We start from the raw sequence: 25,837 nt of genomic DNA, 5'->3' as shown, positions 1-25,837 counted from the left end.
ACACCTGGGCTGCCCACCTCCCCAATAACCGCACATAGTCCGTGCACAGGTTAAGTGTAAACGTGTCTTTCTGTGGTCGCATGCCAGGCTCATATGGACAGCTCCCGTACATAAACCCCAGTTGGCTCTCCTTGTGCCACACATCACTGTAGCCCAGCCAAGCCCACTGATCTAGGCACAGCCTCCAAGAGGCAGTATTGGTGGCTCTTCCCCTCAGCTTCCTGAGGCATTCCCACCGACCTACTAGGAAGGGTGCAGGGTGAGTTTTCCTCACTTTTAGAAACTTATTGAGGGCTGCTAAGAGGCCTCAGGAGGGAAAGCACTTGCTGCCAAGCCTGACAGTGTAAGTTTGATTCCCTCAGACCACACGGTTGAAAGAGACTCCCATAAGTTGTCCTCCGACGCCCCCTCCCCCAATACATACACATGACACATAGATAAGTAAATCTATAATAGGAATGCGAAGCTCACTGGATTATGCCAGTCCACAGTGGGACTCAGAAACCATTTTTAATGTTTTTCTTCTTCTTCCCACCCCCCTCGCTTCCTGTTCTTCCTCCTCCTTCTCTTAAATAGGGTCTTGCTGTGCAGCCCAGGAAGACTGAACTCAGTCCTCCTGCCCAGCCTCCCGAGCACTGAGGTACAGGGGTGCACCACCACTCCCAGCTCAGAAACCACCCTTAAACTATAGTTTATCTTTATACAAGATTATTGAACACCTCCATTCACTCAGTACTTCCTGTGAACTCCTCACACTGTTCAGCCCTAACATGCAACCTCAGACCCTTTGTCTCATCATGCAGCCAGCTCATGTATCTCATTCTATAGAAGGGAAACTGAGGCTTGGAGATGTTAATCTGGGCACTCTACAACATAGCCAGTGAACGACAGACATGGTGGCTGAGTCCTGATTTCAGGTGACTGATTCATGGTGACTGAGTCCTGATTTTTTGTTGTTGTTATCCTTAAGATTTATTTTTAAAAGTGTGTGTGTGTGTGTGTGTGTGTGTGTGTGTGTGTGTGTGTGTGTGTGTGTGTGTGTGCATGTGTGAACACAGGGGCCTGCAGAGGCCAGAGGCACCAGATTCCATGGAGCTGTAGTTACAGGAGGCTGTGAACCACCTAACATGGGTGCTGGTAGCTGAACTCAGGTCCCCTGGAAGAGCTCTAAGCACTCTTAACTGCTTAGCCAACTCCCCAGCCACTGAGGCTGGCTCTTAACCATCCAGTTACCCTCTTCTTCAGCTAGAGAAGGCAGCAAGGAGAGACACAGGGAGAGCAAGGTGACAGTCTAAAGTGGAGCAAAAAGGTAAGCACTCCTTATTTGCGAAAACAGAGGGATCGTATCGCCTTTATGGCATCATAACCCACAGAAGGCAAAGGCCAGCTGATCACCATGGCTGGAGGGACACAAATGTCCTTGTTCTACTGCTGGGGTTCCCAGGAACCCCCATGACAGCCTTTCGGCATACATTGCCTTGCTCATGTGTCATTCTCCTGTGTCTGTGTCTTCTCAGCTTCCCTCCTGCCGGCCGCCCTGCCTCCCACACTCAGCAATGTCTTCATTCCACACCCACCCCTGAGTGGCCTCAGAGGAGCAGCTTTCACAAAGGGACTCAGAGTTGCTGATCCCTCAGTGCTTGGAGGCTTCCCCTCTAGCTCTTGTCCCAGTCAAGAACGTAAAACGCAGGTGACCAGCAACTGCCCGTGTCACCCACATCCATGAAGAGTAGCGGAGTTGGGGAGGTTCCCATTTCTCATAAGCACATGGAATGAGTCACAGACAAGAGACTGATGGTCTCGATCCTCAGCCACAGGTGTAGGAGCAGCAGGGGTCAGTGGGGGATGGTGGCCAACCAGAACACCTGAGTTCTAGACATTGCCAGTGAATTAACTCTTTTCCTTCAGTTCCTTCTTTTTTTAAACCACACAACCGAGCTGAACATGGCCACAAGTGTCAATCTTGAGGTGGACAGTCTATGTTGTGCTCTGACCCAAGGACCCCTGTGGTTGGAAGAGGCCCAGGTTCTGACCAGCAGCCTTCCAGTGGAATAAACTCATACAATTCCAAGGCAGTTCAGAGCTGGCCATCGTCTTCCCTCTCTCTTCTCCTAGGACCCTGGAGACCACCTGGTACAGCTAGTATGGCAAGGCTGCAAGACAGAAGTCCTTGCTCCCTCCTCCACACTGCAGGAACGTGAGACACAGAGACACCTAGGATGGTTAGTGGGGAGGCCAGCATTGTCTGCCCTGGTACAGAACTGGAGTCAGGCTCAGCAGCAGAAGAATTATGGCCCCAGCTGTTGGGCATATTCCAGTTTTCAATACATCTTATCCTGCCTTACCTTATGTGACTCTTGACTCACCCAAAGAGGTGGGATAAGGCTTTGGTATTTCACAGAGGAGAAATCCAAAGCTTCAAGCAAAGCAGAATAGCCCTGAAGTGTGCGGCAGCTACTTCGGTGAAGGAGCTGGCTCTTGGCTCCCAGGCGGACTCCTTGTCCAGAGCTGGTATGTCCAACATGAGCTTCTCAGTGATCTATAGGTCACTTGTTAGCGTGTGCAAAAACCGTCTCCAGTTGTGGCCAGCTGCTCAACAGTTAACTCTTACCTTTCCGGTCGACTTGGTACCCTTCCAGATGCAGAAGTAGCAGATGGTCCAGGCTGCCAAGAGACACAACGCCAACTCCCAACGGAGGTTCCCAATATGCTCAATACCATCAGATATAGCCAAGACCCGGCGCCTGTGGAGAGAGGGTGGGAGTCACTGGACTGAGGGTGTCCCATTGTGTCCCTACCTGTGGCAGAGACAGAGCAGTAGAGGAACAAGGGTGGGCTTCTCTCTAATACTCCCATCCACCATCGTCCATCATTCACTAACTGTGAGACACTGGGCTGGGCAGGAGGCCTCTGAGAAGGACAAGACCCAGCCTGTGACTTTGTGGAACCACGTTCTTGTCAAAAAGTAAAAAACATGTGGCACAATGGACTTAGGAATGCCTGTTGAGTCTGGCATATCTAGGAGAATGCACTGCTGTATAAATAGTCTGTGTTCTTAAGAGGAGATTACACATTGCTGCCCTGCTGAACTCAGGGGTGGCCACAGGACTCTGGAACATGTGTCAAATCAGAGAGAAGCTTCTAGAGCTAGGTGTCATGGCTCTCCAGCTCCCTTTTCTCCCTTTGCTGTGACTATGGAAAAGTGTCAAGGGGAGGCTTCTAGTAGCCCCGTTCCTACGGGACTGCCCAAGACAGAGGGCCAGCATAAGTGAAGACTATGGTTTGCATCACTCGGATCTCTGGTTTGTTACTGCAACATACCTCAACCAATCTTCGCTGCTGCAGGGAGCTCCCAGAAGCCTCCTGGGAGGAGAGTAAGATCTACACTCTGAAGGAAGGAGACTCTTCTAGGTTAAGTGAAACTTTTAAACCTCTAGATACAAGAGTGTGGTGCACTTGGGGGGCAGAGGGCAGACGAAATGGTGGGAGGAGTAGAGAGGGGACCCATGCTAAGGCAGAGGGGTGCCCATACCAAGAGGACCCAGGCCATAGAGTAGTGAGGACACCAGCTATGCCGTAAATGTCTCCCATGGCCTTCTCCTAGGGCCCATCAATTCTTCAGAGCTGACGCATGCCTGGCTCCCAGAGCCCACCCTGGGGTTGTGTTTCTTTAAAGTCAAACTTGCCACGCTCCATATTGTGTCCAACCGTGGCACCAGCACAAACCCCCTCTACACTTGCTCCACGAACCCCATTCTGGCTGCCAAGCCACCCCCACCAGACGGTGCCAGTCGCCTTTGGTGCTCTGAGAATGTCCCCGGAGAAAGGAACTCCCATCCCACCAAGCATGAAAGCCACCCTCAGTGTCTGTCTCCCTGGGAATCAGCTCGGGCCTGATTCTGCATTAATTACTCAATGACACCAATTAGCACTGGTCAGCAGGCTCCCTGCAGCCCCAGCCCCTGCTGGAGAAATCAGGCAGGCCCCCAAACAAAATCAGACTGTGGGCAGCCACAGGGTTACTAGAAACCAGCTCACGGCTGGAAGAAACGGGAGCAACCACCCTAAGTACATATCTCCTAGGGGCCTACTATGTGCTGGGCACTACCTTAGGTTCCGAGAATAGAAGGTCAGTGTGTTCAACAAGACAAGGCTGGGCAAAAGAGGACTGCAGTAAGAAGGAAGGAGTCGGCTGGCCAGGCCCAACAACAACCACAGTTCCTGCTTTAGCGGTCTTCAGCTTGAATTCATTGGAGGATCTCACACCTCACAAAGACCTTACGAGTCTGTAAGGACCTAAAATTCTAGTGCGGAAGCTGAGAAGCATCTTTGCCCAGTAGATCCCTAGGAGCAGTGGGACATGTCTTATATGAATTTCTTACCAAGTGAAAAAAGTTTGGACTCCCAGAAGCAGGATCCTAGTAACGGAGAAGAGCGTGACAATTGACGCCTGAGTCATTTTTAACTTTGCCATTTTCTTGACAGGAATTGGGGAGATGAAATCTCCTCTCCCTTCCTCTCCTGGCTCAGTTCTGTTCACACTTCAAAGCATGTCTTATCTATAATTTCTTACAGGAAGTTTTTGGGGGCTTCTGTAGCAGTCAGGATGGATCCAGTTTTGCCACAGTAACAAGCATCCCCCCAAAGACCTCAAAGGTGGAAAGCAACTATATTCTTTTCTTGCTCTTTGAGGATAGAATTTCTTGCTAGAAATATCATCATTCCCTAAATCGTGCATGAAATTTCAGGGTGCCCAATGCCTCTCCTGTCTGGATATTGGGAACCCAGTAGCAGATGTACATCTATTGTCATACAAATTGCTACCCCTCAAAGGACAGCCCATTGATCAGAGAGGAGTAATGACCTTAGGTCCCCGTGCATGGACATGGCATACTCTGCATCTGTCCAGTCTAGGTTTGGGACAGCTCATGAAAATACACACAGGTTACCCAGCGGGTAGGGGTGTGTATGTGTGTTTTCTTACTGGCGGACTTGTCTGATGAATTTGGGATCTGAAGTCTGAAAACACACAGGGACAGAGAAAGGAAGAAGGGAGCAGGCCTGCTAGGAGCTGGCTGCGTGCCCCTCTTCACATTGTGGAAGCTGCAAGCCTCAGCGGCCTCTGGCGCCCCCTCACTTAACTGAACAACCTCATTTCCCAATTGGGAAGCAGCACACAAAAAGCCACAGCGGATGAACTGCTCTTTTGTTCCATCAGACTCGATTTGAAAACATCTTCAAACTGTTTTCTTTATGTTCAACCAGTGCCGATTATCACCCAGCAGGTTCTGGAGAAAAGCAAGCTCAGTGGACGGGGGTTCTCAGCTTGCTGGGCTGTGGGCTTGTTTTGAAACCTACAAGGGCAGCTTTTGACAGTGTGGGGGCTGGGCACTCCACAGCAGAGACTCGGTGAAGGCACAGCTCTTCCTGGGAAAAAGCTTTCTTAATGACCCTCCCCCATAAAGCACTGGAGCACAAGAGGTGGCTGAATGGGGAAGAGCTTGCTGCCAACATGCTGGCCGGCAAGTACCCAGGACCGGACCTCTGGACACTGTGCCCGGAGCGGACGCACTCAGCACTCAGGACTAGCTAGAGCTCCTTGGGGAAATGACTGTATGCAAGTCACACTAACTGAGCACTATGCAATGGCATTGGAGCAGAGAGAGAGAGAGAGAGAGAGAGAGAGAGAGAGAGAGAGAGAGAGAGAGAGAGAGAACCTTTTAGCATATTTCTGGAGGCTTCTACCTGGAGGCTGAGATCTCAGCCTGGAGGGATAGGGCCAGGTGTCTCCAGCCCTTGGCACACACCAAACAGCTGGGTTCAAGCCCAGCTCTGTTTCCCTCCAGGTGCTCTTCCTTGGTTGGGGAACATCACCTCTCTGGGCCTCAGCTTTCTCATCTGTAAAAAGGCATTAATGGGACCTCCCTCCAAAGGCTGACCAGGCACAAAAGCATCTAACCCATCCCATGAGCCTTGAGACAGGGACACATTATTATTGCTTCAAGGATGGGGAAACTGAGGTACAGCCAAGTTAAGGAACTTGGCTAGAGTTACATCAGCAAGTGATGGAGCTTGGGTAGGAACTTGGCAGCCTCCATGCTAGCTCTTGGGTCTCCCAGAACCCCAACATCAACTCTGCATTCCTTCCAGCTCACTAACTCCAGCTCTAATCCAGAGCTATTGCAAGGATCGCTATATCCAAGCGCTTACTGAGCACCACTGGGATGGTGGATGCTGTGCCAAGTCTAGAGGTCCCATAAGAGCTCAAGAACCAGTGAAAAGGGGAGATAAGGAAATTGCCAGTCCTGGAGAGAACAGTGAAGCCTCAAGGCACAGTGAGACACTGTCGCTAGAGTCAACACCAGTGTCAGAATGTGGGGGTGGGTGGGGGTGCCAAAAGGTAGGAAGGAAGTTAGCAAAGAAGGCAGAGAGAGGCCTTGGGGACAGAAAGTCAGGCCAGAGCAAAAGCTGGAGGCCAGGAAGGGTGCAGTGAGGCATGAGTGGCCAGTGCAGAAGCCGAGGTGCAGGTGAGGCAGAGCATGCGCCTTGCAGTGTGTGGGGGGGGCTGAGAAGAGTCTAAAGAGGGCTGATACCTTGTTAGATCAGAGAGGTGCTTCTGGAAACCCAGCTTCAGCTGTATCAGGAAGAATGGATTATAAAGGTGGGGTAACGTGGCGTGTTTCATCTTAGTTAGGACAGTCAATGGGGAGGGTTGGGATCAAGGTAGGATGTGTCAGGGGTGAGGGGCGGATGAGTTTAAAAGTGGCAGAGGCAGAAGGTGACTGCCTGGAGTTAGAGGACCATGGATGAGGAGGGAAGGTCCAGAGGAACAGCAGCAAGACAAGTACAGAGGGGAAAGCGGCGGGTGGCCGCCATTCTTTAAGACAAGATGGTGTCCTAGTTAGCTTTCTAGTTCTGTGACAAAACACTATGGCCAAAAGCAACCTGGAGAGGAAAGGGTTTATTTCATCCGACAGCTTGTAGTCCACCACAGAGGGAAGACAGAGTAGGACCCCAGAGGCAGGAACTGAAGCAGGGCCCATGGAGAAATGCTGCTTTCTGGCTTGCTCTTCATGGCTTGCCCAGCCTGGTTTCTTATCCACCTGCCCAGGGTTGGTACCCCCCACAACAGGCTGGGCCTGCTCCCATTAATCATCAATCAAGAAATTGCCTTCGGGCCAGTTGATGGGGTCATTTTCTCAGATAACTCTAGATTGTGTCAAGTTAACAACAACAAAAAAAAACTAGGTTCAGATGGCTCAAGGTAAAACACTTAGTGACGGAAAAGCCCGGAGGCCACTGGGTCTCTGGATCCAAAGCTTGGAAAACAGAGGCAGGGAAAAGGGTCATACCTGAAACCTGGGGCTTTCTGAGAGAACTGGAAAAGAGAGACGGTCTGTGACTAGTCCCCAGAACCCCAAGTCCAGGGCACAGAAGGAAGGGAAAACCCCTCAGGGAGGCACAGACAAGACAGAGAGACTGGGCAGCATGGGGAAGGCCACCTCCAAGACAACACAGAGGGAATGCAGGGGCAAGGGGCCGACCTAGCCACCATCAAGACAGAGAGCCTCACTCTGCAGCGGAGACCTAGGGGGAATGGGTGGGAGTAGAGACCTCAGTGAGGTGGCTCTCTCAGGGAGTGAAGCTCTTGGGGTAGAGGCGTGAGGGGGCTAATGGGACACAGAGCATAAGAGCTGTCAGAAAAAAGGCCATGAGGGAGGGAAGAGTTCCAGACACAGGAGGACAAGCATGAGAGGAGGGATGGGAAGGACCTCTCCACAGCAGAGAGAGATAGAAAGAGGTGATAGGAACAAGCCCGGAGCTTGGTCCAATGTGCTTCCCTATTAAAAAACTGAGGAATGAATGGGAGGAGCTGACAGGGGAGGGGCCTGGGACAGGTATTATGGGTAGGGCACCCATCTCACTTCATTTCATCTTCATAGCAAACAACTACTGCCAGGGAGTTAGTTCCACCACCCTCTATGTCCACGGAGCATCAAGTCTTGACCCTGCAGATGCCAGGCCCTTCTTTCTTTCTTTCTTTCTTTCTTTCTTTCTTTCTTTCTTTCTTTCTTTCTTTCTTTCTTTCTTTCTTTTTGGTTTTTTGAGACAGGGTTTCTCTGTGTAGCTTTTGCACCTTTCCTGGAACTCACTTGGTAGCCCAGGCTGGCCTTGAACTCACAGAGATCCGCCTGCCTCTGCCTCCCGAGTGCTGGGATTAAAGGCGTGTGCCACCACCGCCCGGCCCAGGCCCTTCTTTCTATAAAGCATGGTAAAGGATTTGCATGGAACCCAGTGCAGCCTGCTGCATGGTCTAAACCATCTCTCAAGTACTAATAACAAACACCTCGCAGGGCACAGTGCTCTTCAAACAGCTGATCTGTGCTGCTTAGGGACTAATGACCAGGAGAAAATGCAATACGTTCAGGACAGACGTAATTCTTTTTTTCTGAGTATCTTCAGTCTGCACTTGTGAGATTCAGAACCCAGATATTAAGTACTGACTGTGCCTTCATGAATGGTAAAACTGGGGCCCAGGCTGATGAAGCCATTGTTCAGGGGGGGGGGATTACAGGATTGGAGCCAAGTTCTTTGGCTGACACCAGCTGCCTGGTGGAGACCTACCAAGGGGAGGGTGTCTTGGGCTTCAAACTTCTGTCTCTGAGGATCTAAAGGAAGCATCCGGAATCCCCAGTGGGTTCCTGCAGTACCCCTCTTCTGTACCTCTAGGTGGTCCACCTTGTGTGCTGGCTCTGGCCAGAAGGCAACAGCTTCTCAGGATGAGGTGTCTCTGACCAAAAGCTACAGAATTGGAGACCAGCACTGGCCCCTTCTCTCCTTCTGTCCCTTCCTCCATTAGAGCCCGAGCGAGGCCTTGCAAGGGACAGCTCCCACCCTCCACTGGGGATGCCTCATCTTCATGTCGTGCACGGAACCTGGGAACAGATCACCTTTCTTTAACCTGCCATGTGGGAAAGTGCTGGCAGGGACATGGAGACCGCCCTAAAAGCTGGTGCAGAGGGGCTAGGCTATAAATAGCCGTGCTGGTCTCCCGAAGCAACCAACTACAACAACAACAAAAAAAAAAGGCCTATCACCAAAACAAGTGTGCTTCCCTGGCCCCTCTGGGGAACCAGGGCTGCCTTCTGGATTCTACTGCCCAGATTCTACTCACACTCTTCCGGGAACGAACTCAGGCACCTACTCTTCCCATGCCTGGGGGGCTCCTACCATGTCCATAGTGCAGCCCCCGCCCCCACCAACCAAGCTGGAATGGAGAGTGAGACCCTTCCTCCACGTGAATGCCTTTTCTTGGGGGCAGCCAGATCAGAAGTACATCTGGTGGGTGGTGTTAGAACCCCCAGAATCCAAGGAAAAGTGAACAATCAAAGGAAGAACTTGGTGTGGAGTATCTGGGGCTGCCTCGAGTTTCTTCTGTCTCCAGAGAATGTCCCTGATAGCTAAGTAAGTCTCCCATCAGCTCCCTGCTTGTCTCCACTCTCCTGTCTCTTCTTCAGGGAACCTCCTTCTCAATCCTCTCAAGCCTACAAGGTTTACCCACCCCACAACTCCAGTTCAGACAGAAGAGACCACTCTCCATGCCTCCTTGCTCCCATCCCCACAGCAGGCCCGTCCATACATGGTGCTGACGTATCACTGTGCGCCAGGAGCGTACACAGCTCTATGCAGGGTCAGAGGGCAAATGCTCCAGACTTTGCAAGGCATCTATCTCCATTCCAGCCACCAGCTCTGTCCCCGCAGTGTGAGTGCTGCCAGGGGCAATCTGCAAATGAGTGAATGTGGGCTTTCTTCCAATAAAACTTTATTTACAGAAACAGAGACTTGGCCAGTAGTTTGCTGACCCGTGTGGCTTCTCCAAGACACTTTGAGTTCTCAGCCCACAGTGGAACCTCATTCAGGAAAACACTGCCCACTCCAGACATCCCTAGGGATTCTCTTAGAAGGCCTGAAATAAACACCCCAATCACACTGTCTGACCTGGAGCTCCCCAGATGCCTTTAAAGGCATCCTTCAAGGAGATTAGGACAAAACCATAGTAACACCCATGCCCCAGCCAGCAGATTGGCTGCAATGCAAAAGACAGCAGAAGCAACAGAGCCTCATAAATCATAGCCGTGTAGCCTAGGTCAGCGGCCCTGGGAAGCAGCCTGGCACTTTTGTAAAACGTCAGACACAAGAACCTAACGATTCAGGCTAACAAGTTGGTTCAGCAGGTAAAGGCACTTGCTATGCAAGTCTGATGGCCCAAGTTCAATCTCTGGAACCGTGCTGTGGGAAAGAACTGACTTTTGAAAGCTGTTCTCTGCCTCCAAACATACATGCTCATACTCTCTCTCTCACACACACACAGGCACATGCCACATGCACATTCAAGCATGCACACGCATGTGCGTGTGCAGACACACACACACACACACACACACACACACACACACACACACACACAGTAAGAACTAGATTTAAATTAAAAAGAATCCGCCTGGTAATTCTGCTCCTGAGTATGTATTACCCAGAAGTAGAAAACATAGATATGCTCAATCCCAAACCCACACATTAATGTTCCCGACAGCATTTAGTCCTCACAGCCCCAAGGAGAAGCCACTCAAACATCCATCAACTCATGGATACCAACAAAATGTACCATGTTCATATGACATAGGTTTTATCACTTAAAAAAAATGAGGTGCAGAGTAAGGATTCCTAACCTCAAACCCAAAGTGCTCCAAAATCAGAAAACTTTTGTGTGGCAATTTGACACTGTACATAGAAAACTCCACACCTGGCCTTACAGAAGCAGGTCAGAGTAAAATCCAGACACATTTGGAGTGTTGTATCAAGTTACCTTCACTCTGCCTGTATGAGCTGTGTATGAAACATACATGATTTTGTGTTTAAGCTTGGTGTAGACATTCAAAAAGCTAGGGAAAAAATCCAAAGTTTAAAACACTTCTGGTCCTAAGCAGTGCAGATGAAGGACATCCCTTCTGCACTGATTCAGGATGTAGTGCCACAGATGACCCTTGCAAGAAGCTAATTACCGCCGGGCAGTAGTGGTGCACGCCTTTAATCCCAGCACTCGGGAGGCAGAGGCAGGCGGATCTCTGTGAGTTCGAGGCCGGCCTGGTCTACAAAGTGAGTTCCAGGAAAGGCACAAAACTACACAGAGAAACCCTGTCTCGGGAAAAAAAAAAAAAAGAAGAAGAAGAAGCAGCTAATTACCAAAGACCCAATTCCATTTATATACTCTGTCTAGACGAGGCAAGTCTAGATGCCTCGGAGACAAAGCAGATGAGAAGTCGCTTGGAGGCAGGAGTAGAGACCCAGTCGACATCAGCAACTAATCTGGGAGATGGGAATGGTCTAAGCCTATGTTATGATGTTGCCCTCTGTAAGTTTACTCAGTCCAACTGAACAGTGTGCTTAAAATGGTCTCATCTTATAGCATGTAAGTTCTAACCTCAATAAATCTACAAAATTTCCTGTTGCTGTGATAAAATACCGTGACCAAGAGTACCCTCCCAGAGTGTTTCTACTTTTCCAAGGCTGTTCCCAACTGTCTGAGGTTGTTCCCCACTGTCTGAGGTTTCAGTTACCTATGGTTTGCCATATTCTGAAAATATTAAATGGGAAATCCCAGAAATAAACAATTTTTAAGTCTTAAATGGTATGTCATTCTGAGTAACATCTCTCACTTTACTGATACTATCCTGTCCAAGACATGAACTGCCCCTTTGATCAACGCATCCACAGTCTATATGCTACCCACCTTAGAAGCTTATTTTCCTTACAAAGTGCAAGAATTGGGATTTGGTGGCTTTGTTATGGTGTTATTATTTGATGTTACTATTAGTTACTGCTGTTAATTACTGTTCCAAATTTATCGATTAAAATTTATCACAGGTGTGTAGGAAAAAACATTGTATCTATAGGGTTCAACTTTCCTGTGGTTTTGGATCTCTGTGGTTTAGAGCATGTCTTTCAAGAATAAGGGAGATACTATAATTCTAGCATTGGGCACAACATGGACAGAACCCCAGAAACTTACACTTGTCATTTTGTTTTACAATAATCATTCAGAAGAAGTACAGGTACTGCACACATGTTTAACTTGCTGTGGTGGTTTGAATAAGAATGTTGCCGGGTGGTGGTGGTGGTGGTGGTGGTGGTGGTGGCGGCGGCGGCGGCGGCGGCGGCGGCGGCGGCGGCGGCGGCGGCACACGCCTTTAATCCCAGCACTCGGGAGGCAGAGCCAGGAGGATCTCTGTGAGTTCGAGGCCAGCCTGGGCTACCAAGTGAGTTCCAGGAAAGGCGCAAAGCTACACAGAGAAACCCTGTCTCGAAAAACCAAAAAAAAAAAAAAAAAAAAAGAATGTTGCCCATAGACTCATGGGTTTGAATACTTGGTCCCTAGTGGGTGTCACTATTTGGGGAAGTTTGGGAAGTGTAGCCTCTTTGAAGGAATTATGTCACTGGGAGTGGGCTTTGAGAGTTTAAAAACCCACTCCATTCCCAGTTTGCTGTCTGCTTCCAGCTCTAGTCACTGTGACACTTTCTGGCATCCGTCCCGTCCCTGGTGGACTCTGACCCTCTAGAATCCTAAGTCCTGGTGAACTCTTCCTTCTGTAAGTTGCCTTGGTCATGGTATTTTATCACAGCAACAGGAAATTAACTAATGCACTTGCCCACGATTACAAAGCTGATGGGTGGCACAGCCTAACTTTGAACTCCGGTCTCCCAAACATCAGTTCAATGCCTCTTCTGCTGCACTGCGTACAGTTGTATAGTGTGACCAGAGGAGCAGGAGAGAAAGGAGATGGGGACAGTTAGTCTAGAAGTGGGCACATTTCAGACAGCAAGGACACAGAGACAGGCCCTCAAATCCTGCTCCTCCTTGGGAGGAGTGGACAGAATTCTACAGACCAGAGACAAGTACACCCAGGGAAGATGGAGAAGCAGAGGACTGCGGAGATTCTAGGGTCTCACAGCAGCCTCACAACACAATCTGTTCTCACTCATGGGACCTCAGAGTTGTTTGTCTGGAGCCAGGATCCTTCTCCCACCTTCTCAGCGGGACCGGGGGAGCTCAGAGGCACTGTCCAAGCCATAGCCATGCCTATAATTGCTCTGCACTAGTGAGCAACTGTAAGTTCAGGGATACTCAGCCTCCTGTGCCCCACTCACCCATGGGGGGGGGGGGCTTTACACAGGGGCTGGATGAAAGCCACAGCTAGGGTCTGCCAGAGGCCACCTCCATCCTGTTCCTTCATGCCTTTGACAGCTAAACAGAAAGTGGGTATGCAAAGGCTGCTGGGAGTGACAGGAGCAGATGAACCAAGAGAAGCCATAATGGCCCAGAGATAGCATCCACAACTCACTGAATACAGCTCAAAGTAAGGTTTAGAAACACTGTTCCCTGGACAATGGGCTGCATCTGATAAAGCCACTGACAATCAGGAACATCCAGAGGGAAAGAAGAGCTAGGTACAGTTACTGAGCGTCCTGGAGCTGCAACACAGCACACTGTGAGTGCTGGTCATTCACCCCAGAGAATACAGGCTGACTTCAAGCTGTGTCCCCTTCCCTGCCCAGTGTAGAGACAAGATAAGCCACACATCTCTAACCCGGGAACAAACCTCAGTCCCCAAGTCAAAGCACAGTTTATGAATGTTCACTATTTCCACACCCTATGAAGCTGAGCATGGTAAGTGAAACAATCATGAAGTCAGTGTGTCTACACAGACACCATGCTTTGGAGGAAGAGCCCAAGGATCTGGATTTACTTCCTCTAGCTCCATGAAGGAGCCTTGGGTTGTTCCAGCTCTGGGGACCCCTCCCTATTTTGGACATCATTCATCTGCTCACTCAACGGGAAGACCGTAGAGCATAGGGGAACAGAGGTGTGTGTGTGTGTGTGTGTGTGTGTGTGTGTGTGTGTGTGTGTGTGTGTCTGTGTCTGTGTCTCTGTGCATCTCTGTGTGTCTGTGTGAGTGTTTGCATGTGTGTGTGTGTGTGTGTGTGTGTGTGTGTGTCTGTACACACGCAAATCTTGATAGTGCAATATGCTCTTATAACTGTTAAAAAACCATCTGGAGTCATGATGGAACAGCCATCTGAGCCTCTCTGCTCCTGACCCTGCATGAAGTCATTTGTTCACTGATGCTTCCTGCCACCAGTGAGAGGGTCACAAAGAGCATGGAGGAGCCAGCATCAATCCACCAGCTCCCATCTTCCCAGCAGGTAACACTGAGGACCACTTTCACACCCCACACCTGGCCCAGCTAGACACTGGGGTGCTCTTTCCAAAAAAAGGTTCAAGTCACTTCCTAAAGAAGCCTCTTAGAATCCAAGAAAGACGAACCACAAATACCAGGTGTGTTTGTTCAGTACAGATGCTGGAACCTTCTGTGAGTCTCCTGCAGCCCCACCTCCCTCTCCCTTGCCTATCAGGAACATGCCCTATCTAATGAAAATCTCCCAGGGCTATTGACACAGGGATGCTATGGGACTCTATGTGGGAGGCACATACCACTGTGCCTGAGATACAGCAGGAAGCTGATGATGTTTCAGGTGCAGAAGAGAAGAGTGAGCAGTCTCAGGAGGACGCAGGTGGGGATCAGAGGCTCTGGCTCACCCTGAGAGGTACCGCAGACAAGCCCCTCAGTCTCTGACCTCTCTGTTCCCTGTGACATGCATGACAGATGTCAGCCTTGCAATCATTCTCTGAGCAGGTGGGTAGAAGGAAGGGACAGGGTTAGATAGCTCTGTGTGGTAGCAGGGTACACAGTTGGGGCTACCTGGAAGTGACCCCCTTTCACTACTGTAGCCACCAGAATGTAAAAGGGGGCCTATGCAGCACCTGGCTCCTTCCCATTATGTGTGTGTCAGTTAAAATCGCCAGTGGCCTCCTGGCTAACTTCAGATGTATTTTTTGCCTGAATGGTCACAAATGTAAATTATGCAGAGTTTATCAAGGCTGGTTTCTGCTGCTGCTGCACAAAGGCTGGGCCAGCAGCTCTAACTAGCAAGCCCAAGGCAACAGCACAATGAGTCCTGCTGCTAGCCCTGAGGCCCACGTCTCTGGATCCCCACATCACACCATGGCATTAAACAGCTTTACACAGCTCTCTGTACAAGCAATGTCTGACCCTCAGTGGGGCTTTCAGTGTTGGGCTCAGATGATGTCAGAACACAAATTGGTCCTTCCTGAGATGGGGCTCCAGGTCAGGAGATAGCTCCGGTGGGGATGGCTGAGGGCAGATAGCTTCATATGATGTACAAGAGCAAACAGAGTTTCCCCTCGGTCCTTCTCTGCACCTCAAACACCACTGGCAGTAGAATGGAGGCCTGGCTCCACTTGGAGATTTGTGGGGGCCAGCAGGGAGGTTCTGTTGGACATGAGAAAGCCAGAACAGTAGATTTTGGAAAGAATCTTCCACCTTCAGCAGCACAAGAACCCGGGACAGGAAGAGCGTGAATTGTTAGTGGTGTGATCTCTAGGGGCTGGCGAGCAATACGTGATTTACAATCTACTATTGAAACATAGACCTACTGTATTTTAGTTGCTAAGAACTCCATTCACCATTGTTGTCAATTCAATAGTTTGAATAAAGAGGCCACAACCTGTTGTAACAATGAAGAACCACTTTGGTTTGAGTTAGCAAGTGTCTTGACCCCTTCCCTGTTCTCCTTAGCTGTATTCAAAGGTCCCCAGTGCCTCACTGAGGGGAAAATGACAAGCAGGCTCCTTCCTGGGACAGATGAGGTCTTCTGCATACACAGGGCCTGTAGCAGCAGAGAGCAGGTGCTCACAGGTGGGAGCCAATGAAGGACCAACTTTGGGGTTCAGGTCCATGAGTTGGGGCAAAGCCCCAGTGTTGGTTAATGGGAAGATAGAGATTTGTCTTCTGCCTACCCCTTGGGCCTGACTGCAGAATTAAATGAGTTAATATTAACAAGAATGAGATAATAAGTAAATACTAGCACGATGGGGTTAGGGCTCTAAGTGGGACTGTCACACAAGCAAAGAGAATCATGACTGACAGCTTATTCACCAGTATCATGAGTCCTGCTTTTATTATAAGATAACTACGCTGCTAGTTGTAACTGGAAATTCAAATACTATGAAAGAGCAGATATCAGAAAAGCAAAACTCTGTTACTATCTACTCCCTTTCCCCATGTTTTACTTCTGGGTGGTCTGCAGGTAAATGACGTCTTGTGTACCCTCCCAGACATGTCTATGGGGATAAGGGTGTGTGTATCTTCAAGCATATATAAACACAGGTGAAGCACCCCCAGTCTGAAAACTTGAAATATGAAATGGTCTTAAATCTTAAACTCTCTCCCTTGCTCTTCATGCAGGTACATATGTGTGTGTGTTTGTGTGTACATAAGCACATGAGTATATGCAATGCTCGTGAGTGTGGGGGGGGCATATGTGTGTTTGCATATGTGTGTGCAGGTACTTATGCATGTATGTGGCAGCCATAGGTTGATGTCTGGTATCTTCCTTGACCATTTTCCATTTCTTTTAAAATTAGGCAATGTCTCTGGCTGAACTCGGAGCTAACCAATTGAATGTAGCCACCTTGCTTGCCCAGTGATCCCCTGCCTCAACTTCCCAAGTGTTAAGAATATATGTGGGCTAGCATGACCACCCATCTTTTATGTACCTTGAAGCTAAGGTCCTCAGCATTTGATGTACTGAGCTATCACCCTAGGCCCATAAGAAACTTTCTGAACACCAGCATTCCACAGTAGACCTTATATGACAACTTGCAATTGAAAGGCCAGCACCCCAAAACAACACCACCAAACTACCTTTAGGTTGGGTATTGAGTACATCTTTGCTGTGGGATGTTCTGTATGGCAAATGTGTTGCTAATTAGTCAATAAATAAAACACTGATTGGCCATTGGCTAGGCAGGAAGTGTAGGCGGGACAAGGAGGAGAATAAAGCTGGGAAGCTGGCTGAGAGGGAGAGACACTGCCAGCCACCATGATGACAAACAGCATATGAAGATGCCGGTAAGCCACGAGCTATGTGGCAAGGTATAGATTAATAGAAATGGGTTAATTCGTGATAGAAGAAGTAGATAACAAGAAGCCTGCCACGGCCATACAGTTTGTAAGCAATATAAGTCTCTGTGTTTACTTGGTCGGGTTTGAGCGGCTGTGGGACTGGCAGGTGAAAGAGATTTGTCCTGACTGTGGGCCAGGCAGGAAAACTCCAGCTACAAATGGCGTCCAATGTGGTGGCAAGAGTTTCCACCTAAAACCTGAGAAAAGATTCTAAAATGGAAATAAAAACAGCTTCCTAATTGTCTCTCTCAAATGAGCGGCAGCTGCTGGTTTGAGTTACTGGTGGATTCCTAGTGTGCGCACTCAACCTGCAGTATGGCGGGAATGAGGCCTCTGCAAGTGGCACATTAAGCTGCATGGTGGACTTAGCCTTTGCTGGTACAAAGCAAAGAGGTTTCTGGGCTACACGCTGCTTGGATAAAAGCATAGACCCACGATAGCTCCCAGAGCCGGTGGTAAAGTACCACGGCCAGGTTGGGAAGCTGAGGTGGGCAGAGCCAGCAGCCACAGCTGCTGCAGTTTAAGGCAATAGATTCACAATAAGACAGATTCAGATGTAATAGTTTACAATGTGTGTAAAAGATACGTAGGCTTGAAAGAGATAAAAAAGGTGATATATAGAATTATAGAAACAAATACATAGTTTTTAAAAATAAAGTCTTTAAAGAGACAGTAAAGGTAGTATAAAAAAAAGCCACGTAAAAAATGGATATTACACAGAGAATCTGGATTGTGTTGTCTTTGGGATTTTTAACTGCAGAAAAACATTTGATTGTAAAAGCTGTTGAGTTATGCCAAAATGCATATTTTAAAGATATCTTGACTTCAAAATTTAGACATAAGGATATGTTACTTTGGAAAAGAGTCTCTGCTTTTGTTCCCACAGAAAGCCAAAGGCTATGGATTTGTTCCAGATTAAGATACATCAGGTTTGACCAGCCAAGACCCCCTGAAAGGTCTCTGATGACACCATGGCCCAGATGATCCAACATCCAGAATGGTTTGAAGGCAACTGGCTCAGACGATACACCCTCATGGACTATTCCATAATTCTAAAATTTTCTTTGTTTCCCCATAAGATACAGCGCCCCTCTCCAGCAGGAAGTAGTAAGAGACGCTACGCCCAAATTCCCAAATTATATGTAATTTTACTTTGTAAAGGTTAAAACCACCTTCCTTTTTGAAAAAAAAAGGGGGGGGGAAGTGCTGTGGGATGTTCTGTATGGCAAATGTGTTGCTAATTAGTCAATAAATAAAACACTGATTGGCCATTGGCTAGGCAGGAAGTGTAGGCGGGACAAGGAGGAGAATAAAGCTGGGAAGTAGAAGGCTGAGAGGGAGAGACACTGCCAGCCACCATGATGACAAACAGCATATGAAGATGCCGGTAAGCCACGAGCTATGTGGCAAGGTATAGATTAATAGAAATGGGTTAATTCGTGATAGAAGAAGTAGATAACAAGAAGCCTGCCACGGCCATACAGTTTGTAAGCAATATAAGTCTCTGTGTTTACTTGGTCGGGTTTGAGCGGCTGTGGGACTGGCAGGTGAAAGAGATTTGTCCTGACTGTGGGCCAGGCAGGAAAACTCCAGCTACAATCTTCATAATAAATAATTTCATATTTGGACTTGGTCCCATTACTAGTCAATATGGCTATCCAGAGTCTCCAGAAGCCAAGGAAGAGGGGGACCATTTCAGATGACAGCTTTTCACCCTTCATATGCCTCCCGCTCTCCACACCTCACCCCTTCTCACCCCAACAGCAGCTCCACTGTGCCAACACCTTTCCTGCCTCTTTCTTTACAGCTGCTGCATAATTTCACTCACGGGACATTTCACATGTGGTTTTGTCATCTTTTTCTTTTTTAGCCATCACAAATGGTGCTCCCATGGGCACGCTTGGGCTACGTGTAACTAGTGTGGGCATACCCCAGAAAAGTCTTTCAGAAATGGGACAAAGCATTTGTACAGCCCCAAAGCTGGTACCTGTAAGAACTGGTCCTGGTGCTGTCAAACAAAAGAAACAAATCCTGAGTCCTGGATAATTTGGAGCCTCCCATGAGTCTCTATTGGGAAAGACCCACCCAAGACGTGATGGGTGAGGTCAGAAGACATCTGACAGCATGGGGCGGCACTGGTGGAGCCTTACTAAGTCAGGAGCACAGCTGAGCAGAATAAACCACCACACTCCAAGATGGCTTCTGATACTGTTTTCCCAGCAGTTGAGGACAGTCCTACCCCAGATGGGCAGAAGTCAGCTTCCTGAACCCAAGCCACACCCAGCACCTCCAGGATGCAGAGCAGAGCTCTGTCTTATTCCCAGAGCCACAAGGTGGGCTCTTTCAGGACGATCTACAGAATAATTTCTAACCATTCATAAAGGGACTAGGTCCAGACAAACTCAGGGCCTGTGCTGGGCAGGCATTTTGTCAACTTGACACAAGCTAGAGTCACTGGAGAAGAAAGAACCTCAATTGAGAAAATGCCCCCATCGACTGGCCTGTAGGTGAGTCTGTGGGGGCATTTTCTTGATGAATGATTGATATAGGAGGGTCCAGCTCACCATGGGTGGGCAGGTGGTCCTGGGTTGTACAAAAAAGACTGAGCAAGCCATGAAAACAGGCCAGTAAGCCACACTCCTTCATGGCCTGGCCTCGCTTCCTGCTTGAGGACCTGCCCCAACTTCCCTCAGTGATGGACTGTACTCAGGACACATGGTCTAAACAAACCCTTTCCCCCGCAAGTAGTTTTCAGCCATGGTCTTTATTATAGCAACAGGAAGCGGACTATGGCAGGGCCTCTCTCGGGGTCTATCGGGAAAGGTCCGTCTTGCATGTGAGGTCTTTGGGTTCATCTCAGAACACACCATGTCCTCCACAGTGGGGCCCCATCCTGTGCTCCTCCTCTGGCCTCAGAGCGTGTCCCTGACATCTAAGGTTGTCATTCCACTTCCTTCTGGTCCCTGTTCAAATGCCATCCACTCCAAGGGCCCCACCCAGACACTGACCCTCGCAATTCCTTTAGCCTGCTGGTGTTTTCCATGACTTAACTGGGGCACTTTTCATTTGGTTTCGTTCAAGATGTACCCCAGGACCTCCACCAACATTGGGTATAGAGCAAGCTTTCTCTGAAGACATGCATGGCAGCTTCCCCTTATCTGGAGAACAGATGTTTCAAGATCCCCAGTGGTTGCCTGAAAACACACAGTAGCGAATCCTTTATATACACCATACTTTCCTCATACATCTAAATGTACAATGAAGTCTCATTTATAAAGCGGCACAGGGAGAGACTGCAAAGGTCCCGACCACCTGAGTGGATATGTTGTCCCTTAGGAGGCTGGTACAGGATTGTGAATTCCAAGTCAACTTGGAAATCAACAAATTCGAACAAATTAGAAATTTGAGGCCAGCCTAGGCTAAAGAGAGAAACTTCTCCCTATCACACACACATACACACACACACACACACACACACACCCCGGGTGGAGGAGGTGATTTACTTTTTCTGTAAATAAAGCATTTACTGACTCCTCTTCAGCATATCTAAAACTCCAGCATCACTCTTTCGTGCTTGGGCCATTATCAAATAAAATAAAAGTCACCTGAACACAAGCACCTTCATATCACCACAGCATCTGACCAAGATGCCACGAGTAGACTGACAGGCTGCCAGCGTATACAGCATGGACACACCAGGAAGAGAGAGAGATAGTGGGAAGTGACCGAGGATGACACCTCTGCAATCAATCTATCAATCAATCAATCAACCAGTCAATCTCTCTCTTCCTCCCTCACCCCCCTCCACCCCAAGACAAAGGACATCTCAGCCATAAGAAGCAGTACAAGATTTCATCTTACTGTCTTGATAGGGGGCAGCATTATGGGGTTAGGGAGAAACCTGGTGCCAGGGAAACTCGCAGGAATCCATAAGGATGACCCCAGCTAAGACTCCTAGTAACAGTAGAGGGGGTGCCTGAACTGGCCATCTCCTGTAATCAGATTGGTGACTACCCTAATTGTCATCATAGAACCTTCATCCAGTAACTGATGGAAGCAGATGCAGAGATCCACAGCCAAGCACTGGGCCAAGCTCCTGGAGTCCTGTTAAAGTGAGGGAGGAGGGATTGTACAAGCCAGGCAGGTCAAGGTCATGACAGGGAACCCACAGAGACAGCTGACCTGAGCTGGTGGGAGCTTATGGACTCTAGACCGACAGCTAAGGAGCCTGCATGGGACCGACCTAGACCCTCTGCATGTGGGTGACATTGTGTAGCTTGGTCTGTTTGTGCGGCTCCTAGCAATTGGATCAGGACCTGTCCCTGGCACTTGAACTGACTTTTGGGAACCCATTCCCCATGCTGGGTTGCCTCACCCAGCCTTGACGCAAGGGAGGAGCTTGGTCCTGCCTCAACTTGATGTGCCATGCTTTGTTCATGCCCATGGGAGGCCTGCCCCATTCTAAACAGAGACAGAAAGGTGGATGGGGGAGGTGGGTGGCATAGATGGGAGGTGTGGTGGGGGAGGGGATGGGTTGACAGGAGGGAGGGGAAACTGTGGTCAGTATGTAAAATAAATGAAAAAATTTAATAAAAAAAAGATATTCTCACTCAAAAAAAAAGATTATCTTACTACTCAGACAGTATGAAATTGAAAACACATGAACATGAATTAATTTTTTCTGGAATTTCCCATTTAATATTTTTGATGGGCTGCACAGGGAAGGAGGTAACTACTAGAGGAGAACCGATGCCCGCCGTCCTCAGCCTCTCCTCACACGTACTGTAGCACTGCACCTGACGTCCACAAGCCCCTCCGTGAGACCTCAGTATCTGTGCACCCGTCTGTGTCATGCCTTCCTCCTAGCTCTCCAGTCAGCCACGTGGACTCCTCATCACCCTTCAACACCCAGCTTTGGTCAGCTGTACCAGCACCTTCAGGAAGCCAGTCCCACAAGCTGGATAGGCAAGCTCTCTGTCCCTGGCTCTGTGCCAGCATCCCATAGATCATTTTCACGTACTCAGAAACTCCAACCCGTCTCACTTCCTGGCTTCCTCCTCTAGGTTGGGTGCTTCTCGTGTCTCTGGGTACAGATGTGGTAAGCACACCCTGGAGAAGTTTGGAAAATGTTAAAGCTGTTTATTGAGTGTGGACCACATGGTAGGTGCTCTGTAAACATTGTCTCATTTGATGCTAACGTGATACATTCAGCTGTGTTCAAAGGAACACACAGGCTTCCAGAGGCCACACAAGTCGCCCAGGGGCACGCCCGTTGTGGGAAGAGAAAGCAGTGACTCCAGGTGGGCCACAGCACCTACCCACTGAGATGTATACTGCAGCCGCAGGCCAGGCAGGGCGATGGGTGGGGGTGGAACAGGGTCAGGAAGCAGATGGTACCACGGTGTTCAGTTCTGACCTAGGGATACGGTCTGGAATCCTTCTGTCCCTGAAGCAGGAGTATGATATAAAGGCTTCCTCAGGCCATAGGCTGGCTGCAGAGGTGTTTGCAGCTCAGGTCCAGCCACTAGTCTGCCCCAGCAGAGGTGGCCAAAAGGAACACTGTGGCTCAGTGTGCCAGTCATTTGGGACTTGGGAACCTCAATTGATAAAATGCTTCCGTAAGATCAGACTGCAGGCAAGCCTATAGGGCATTTTCTTAATTAGTGATTGACATGGGAGGGCCCAGTTCAGTGTAAATAAGTTCTATAAGAAAGCAGGCTGAGCAAATCACAAGGGACAAGGCAGTGGGCAGCACTCCACCATGGCCTCCGCATCAGCTCTTTCCTCTAGATTCCTGCCCTGTTTGAGTGCCCATCCTGACTGGTTTCAATGATGGACTGTGATGTAGAAGTGTCAGCCAAATAAATGCCTCCCTCCTCAACTTGCTTTTGATCATGATGTTTCATCATAGCAACAGTAACCCTAACTAGGACACCTAGTAAACAAGAGCTAAACAGTGTGTCTGCTTACAGCCCACCCAGGGTCTCACGTCCCACTCTCTTAAGTATCCTCACAGCCACCCAGACAGTAAGACAAGGAACCAGGAGAATCCCCATGATGGCTTGGATCTTCAATGCCCCTGTAAAGGCTTAACACCCAGTAATGGCACTGGGGAGGACATGGGAGCCTTCGGAAGGTGAGCCTACGAGGGGAAGGAGGTTAGAACAACACAGAGTGTGTGCCTGTGAAGCTCACACTGTAACCTCATCCCCTTCCTGTCTCTGTCCACTTCCCAGCTGCCATGAGGTGGGTCACCTCCTCTGTCACTTGCTCCCATGATGCACTACGCCATCATGGGCCCAAACAGGACCAACTGAACAAGACTGAAACTTGTGAAACCATGAGCAGAAATAGACCTTCCCCCTCCATGAAGCTCTTTACCTGGGGTGTTTTGTCACATCGAGGAATGCTGACTAGTTCAGGTCCCCATTTCACAGGTGGAAGAGCCACTCACAAATATTCCATCTGTGCAGCAGACCTGTCCACACAGCTCAGTGCAGGGGAGGTGTCTGCCAGGTGGAGTTACCCACTTCCAACTTCCAGCTGGAATGGAAGGAGCTATGCGACATGCACACATCCATTTGCTCACTACTGCATTCACTGATGTTGACAATGCTTTCTAAGCACCTCAAATGTGCTGGCAAACAACAGTGAACAAGGAACACGGGCTGAGCCAGCACGGAGCTTACCTACCCTGAAGACCGAGGGGAATGAGCCAGTTCGCAGATGCAGGAGTTCAGAAAAGAGCTATGCAGAAAAAAAGCTGAAGGAACTCATTCTGCTGTGCCACTCAGGAGGGAATTGACATCTGAATTAAGACTCTGTGAAAACACAGAGCCAGACACAGGCAAAGGGAGGGCAAAAGCTGGGAGAGTGAGTGACCCTGGTACAGGCCAGGACACATATGGACGGGCCGGGACAAAAGCCAGCCACAGGAGGAGGAGAGAAGGAAGAGGAAGATGATGGAGAGAGGCCAGTGAGTTGAGGGAGAGAGGAGGAAGGAGAAAGGAAGAGAAAAGAAAATAGGAGGGGAGGGAGGCCAGCAGGGGGAGGGAGGAGGAGGAGGATTCTGAGGGAGGAAGAGGAGAATACTGAGGGAAGAGGAGGAGGATACTGAGGGAGGGGCAGTGAGGCAGCAAGAGAGATGCCCAGTCTCACAGTAAGAACAGGTTTTGCTCCTCTGAGCCTTGATTTCTGCCCAAAGATGAAGAATTAAGATATCTGTGGGGCTTTTCAAAACACAAAGGAAACACACCTGCAGTAAAGATAATCCAGAAAGACAAGGCTGGGTCCTGAATAAAGAAATGGAGCTGCAAACCCTCAGAGCCTAACCCCAGCCCAGCACCAAGCATGTGCTAGGACATGTTCCTCACATGGGAAGAGTGATTGTAATTATACCCAAGGTGAGTCTGAGGTTGCTCCTAAAACCTAGGGACTAGGGAGAATGAAGGGATTGAGACAGAGAAGTGAACACAAGGCCCATCTAACGTTGTCAAGCTCAATCCCACCAGAGGACGCAGACTCAAGATTAGAAATGCAGACATATTTAGATAAGCACACGGACTTGATGCATAATGGTTACTAAGGGAAACCACCATGGCCCGATTTTGAAATGTGACATTAGAGAGACAAGCTGTCCCACCCTATAAGCCCCTGCCAGAGTCAGAACCAGGACAGATGTAGGGTCTGGCTTGTCTTGTTGGCTCAGTGAGTCATTTCAAATGCATTCTGAAAAGGAAAAGGAAAATTTTAAAATGGGCTTGGTGTGGGTTGGGCTAGAAGCCCTCAGCAATGTGAAGCCATACCAGTTATGAGCAGGGAAGCAGCTACTTTTTGTGGATTTGATGGCCATCTGTGGGTTGTTTCACTTGTGTATTAGAGATTGGCATCCGTCATCTCTGCCCTCCCCCAGATACAGTATTTTTCTTCCATGCGGCAAGAAGCAGGCATTTGTAGAGTGAGTGAAGCAGCAGGCAGCCCAAGCCAATGCTTTGACCAAGCCTGGTGGCCCTGGTGTGAAGAACAGGGACACACTGGGGACCTGAGAACAAGTCGGGAAACTGAATGGGCCACAAAAGAAAGAGGCCAGGAAGCATGGTGGAGTGTGATAGCTCTGGGGAAACGGACCCAATATGCAAGGACTGCCAGGTGAAGAACTAGAAGGTTCTTCCCACAGCCCCGGGATCAACGATCAGCTCAAAGCAAGAAAGAACCATCAGAGCATTCTCCAGCATTGGTTCAGTGGAATGTTCATGACGTCCAGGGTACACTGTGGAGAGGAGTCTAAATGATTCCAGCGAATACAAGATGGTTGGGAATCTGGCTTGATCAAAGGTACACGGATGGTCCCATCAAATGGCACAGCCATCAGCTCTCCTCAAATTTCTTGGCTTTTCTCAGATCTTCACAGGATGATGTGAACCCTCACCCGGTCTCTGGGTGCTCCAAGCTCTCTTCTGAGAAGATGAATTGTTAGAGGTACGACCAGAGGTACCTGAGGAAGTACTGTCAGTACCCAGCAGTCAGGACTGTGTAGACAATACAGACACACTGAAGAGATGCTGTCTCCCACGGCCGTTCACCTGGAGTGACCAGGCAACTGGGAAAGGTTGGTGTTCTGGTGTGTAGTGGTGCTGGAAGTGATGGGTGCTGCTGACGGACAGGAAGCTCAGTGAAGGGTGGGCTCCTTCCAAGGCCTCCTTGCCCCTTCTCATGCAGGGTTTGCTATACTGTAC

The 25,837-nt window shown here is 49.2% G+C and overlaps 1 protein-coding gene across 1 annotated transcript in view; it reads right to left on the bottom strand.

The window, feature by feature from the left end:
• Slc6a11 (solute carrier family 6 member 11) overlaps positions 1-25,837 on the bottom strand; it is a 117,774-nt gene that overhangs the window by 80,660 nt on the left and 11,277 nt on the right. Inside the window, exon 5 of the mRNA XM_059256839.1 lies at positions 2,612-2,744. Within this exon, the coding sequence (XP_059112822.1) occupies positions 2,612-2,744 (133 nt within the window). The remainder of the gene's footprint in view (positions 1-2,611; positions 2,745-25,837) is intronic.

The sequence above is a fragment of the Peromyscus eremicus genome, chromosome 3 (assembly GCF_949786415.1).
Source record: "Peromyscus eremicus chromosome 3, PerEre_H2_v1, whole genome shotgun sequence".
NCBI lineage: Eukaryota > Metazoa > Chordata > Mammalia > Rodentia > Cricetidae > Peromyscus > Peromyscus eremicus.
The sequence above is the reverse complement of the archived record's forward strand: the minus strand, read 5'-3'. Positions and strand labels throughout refer to the sequence as shown.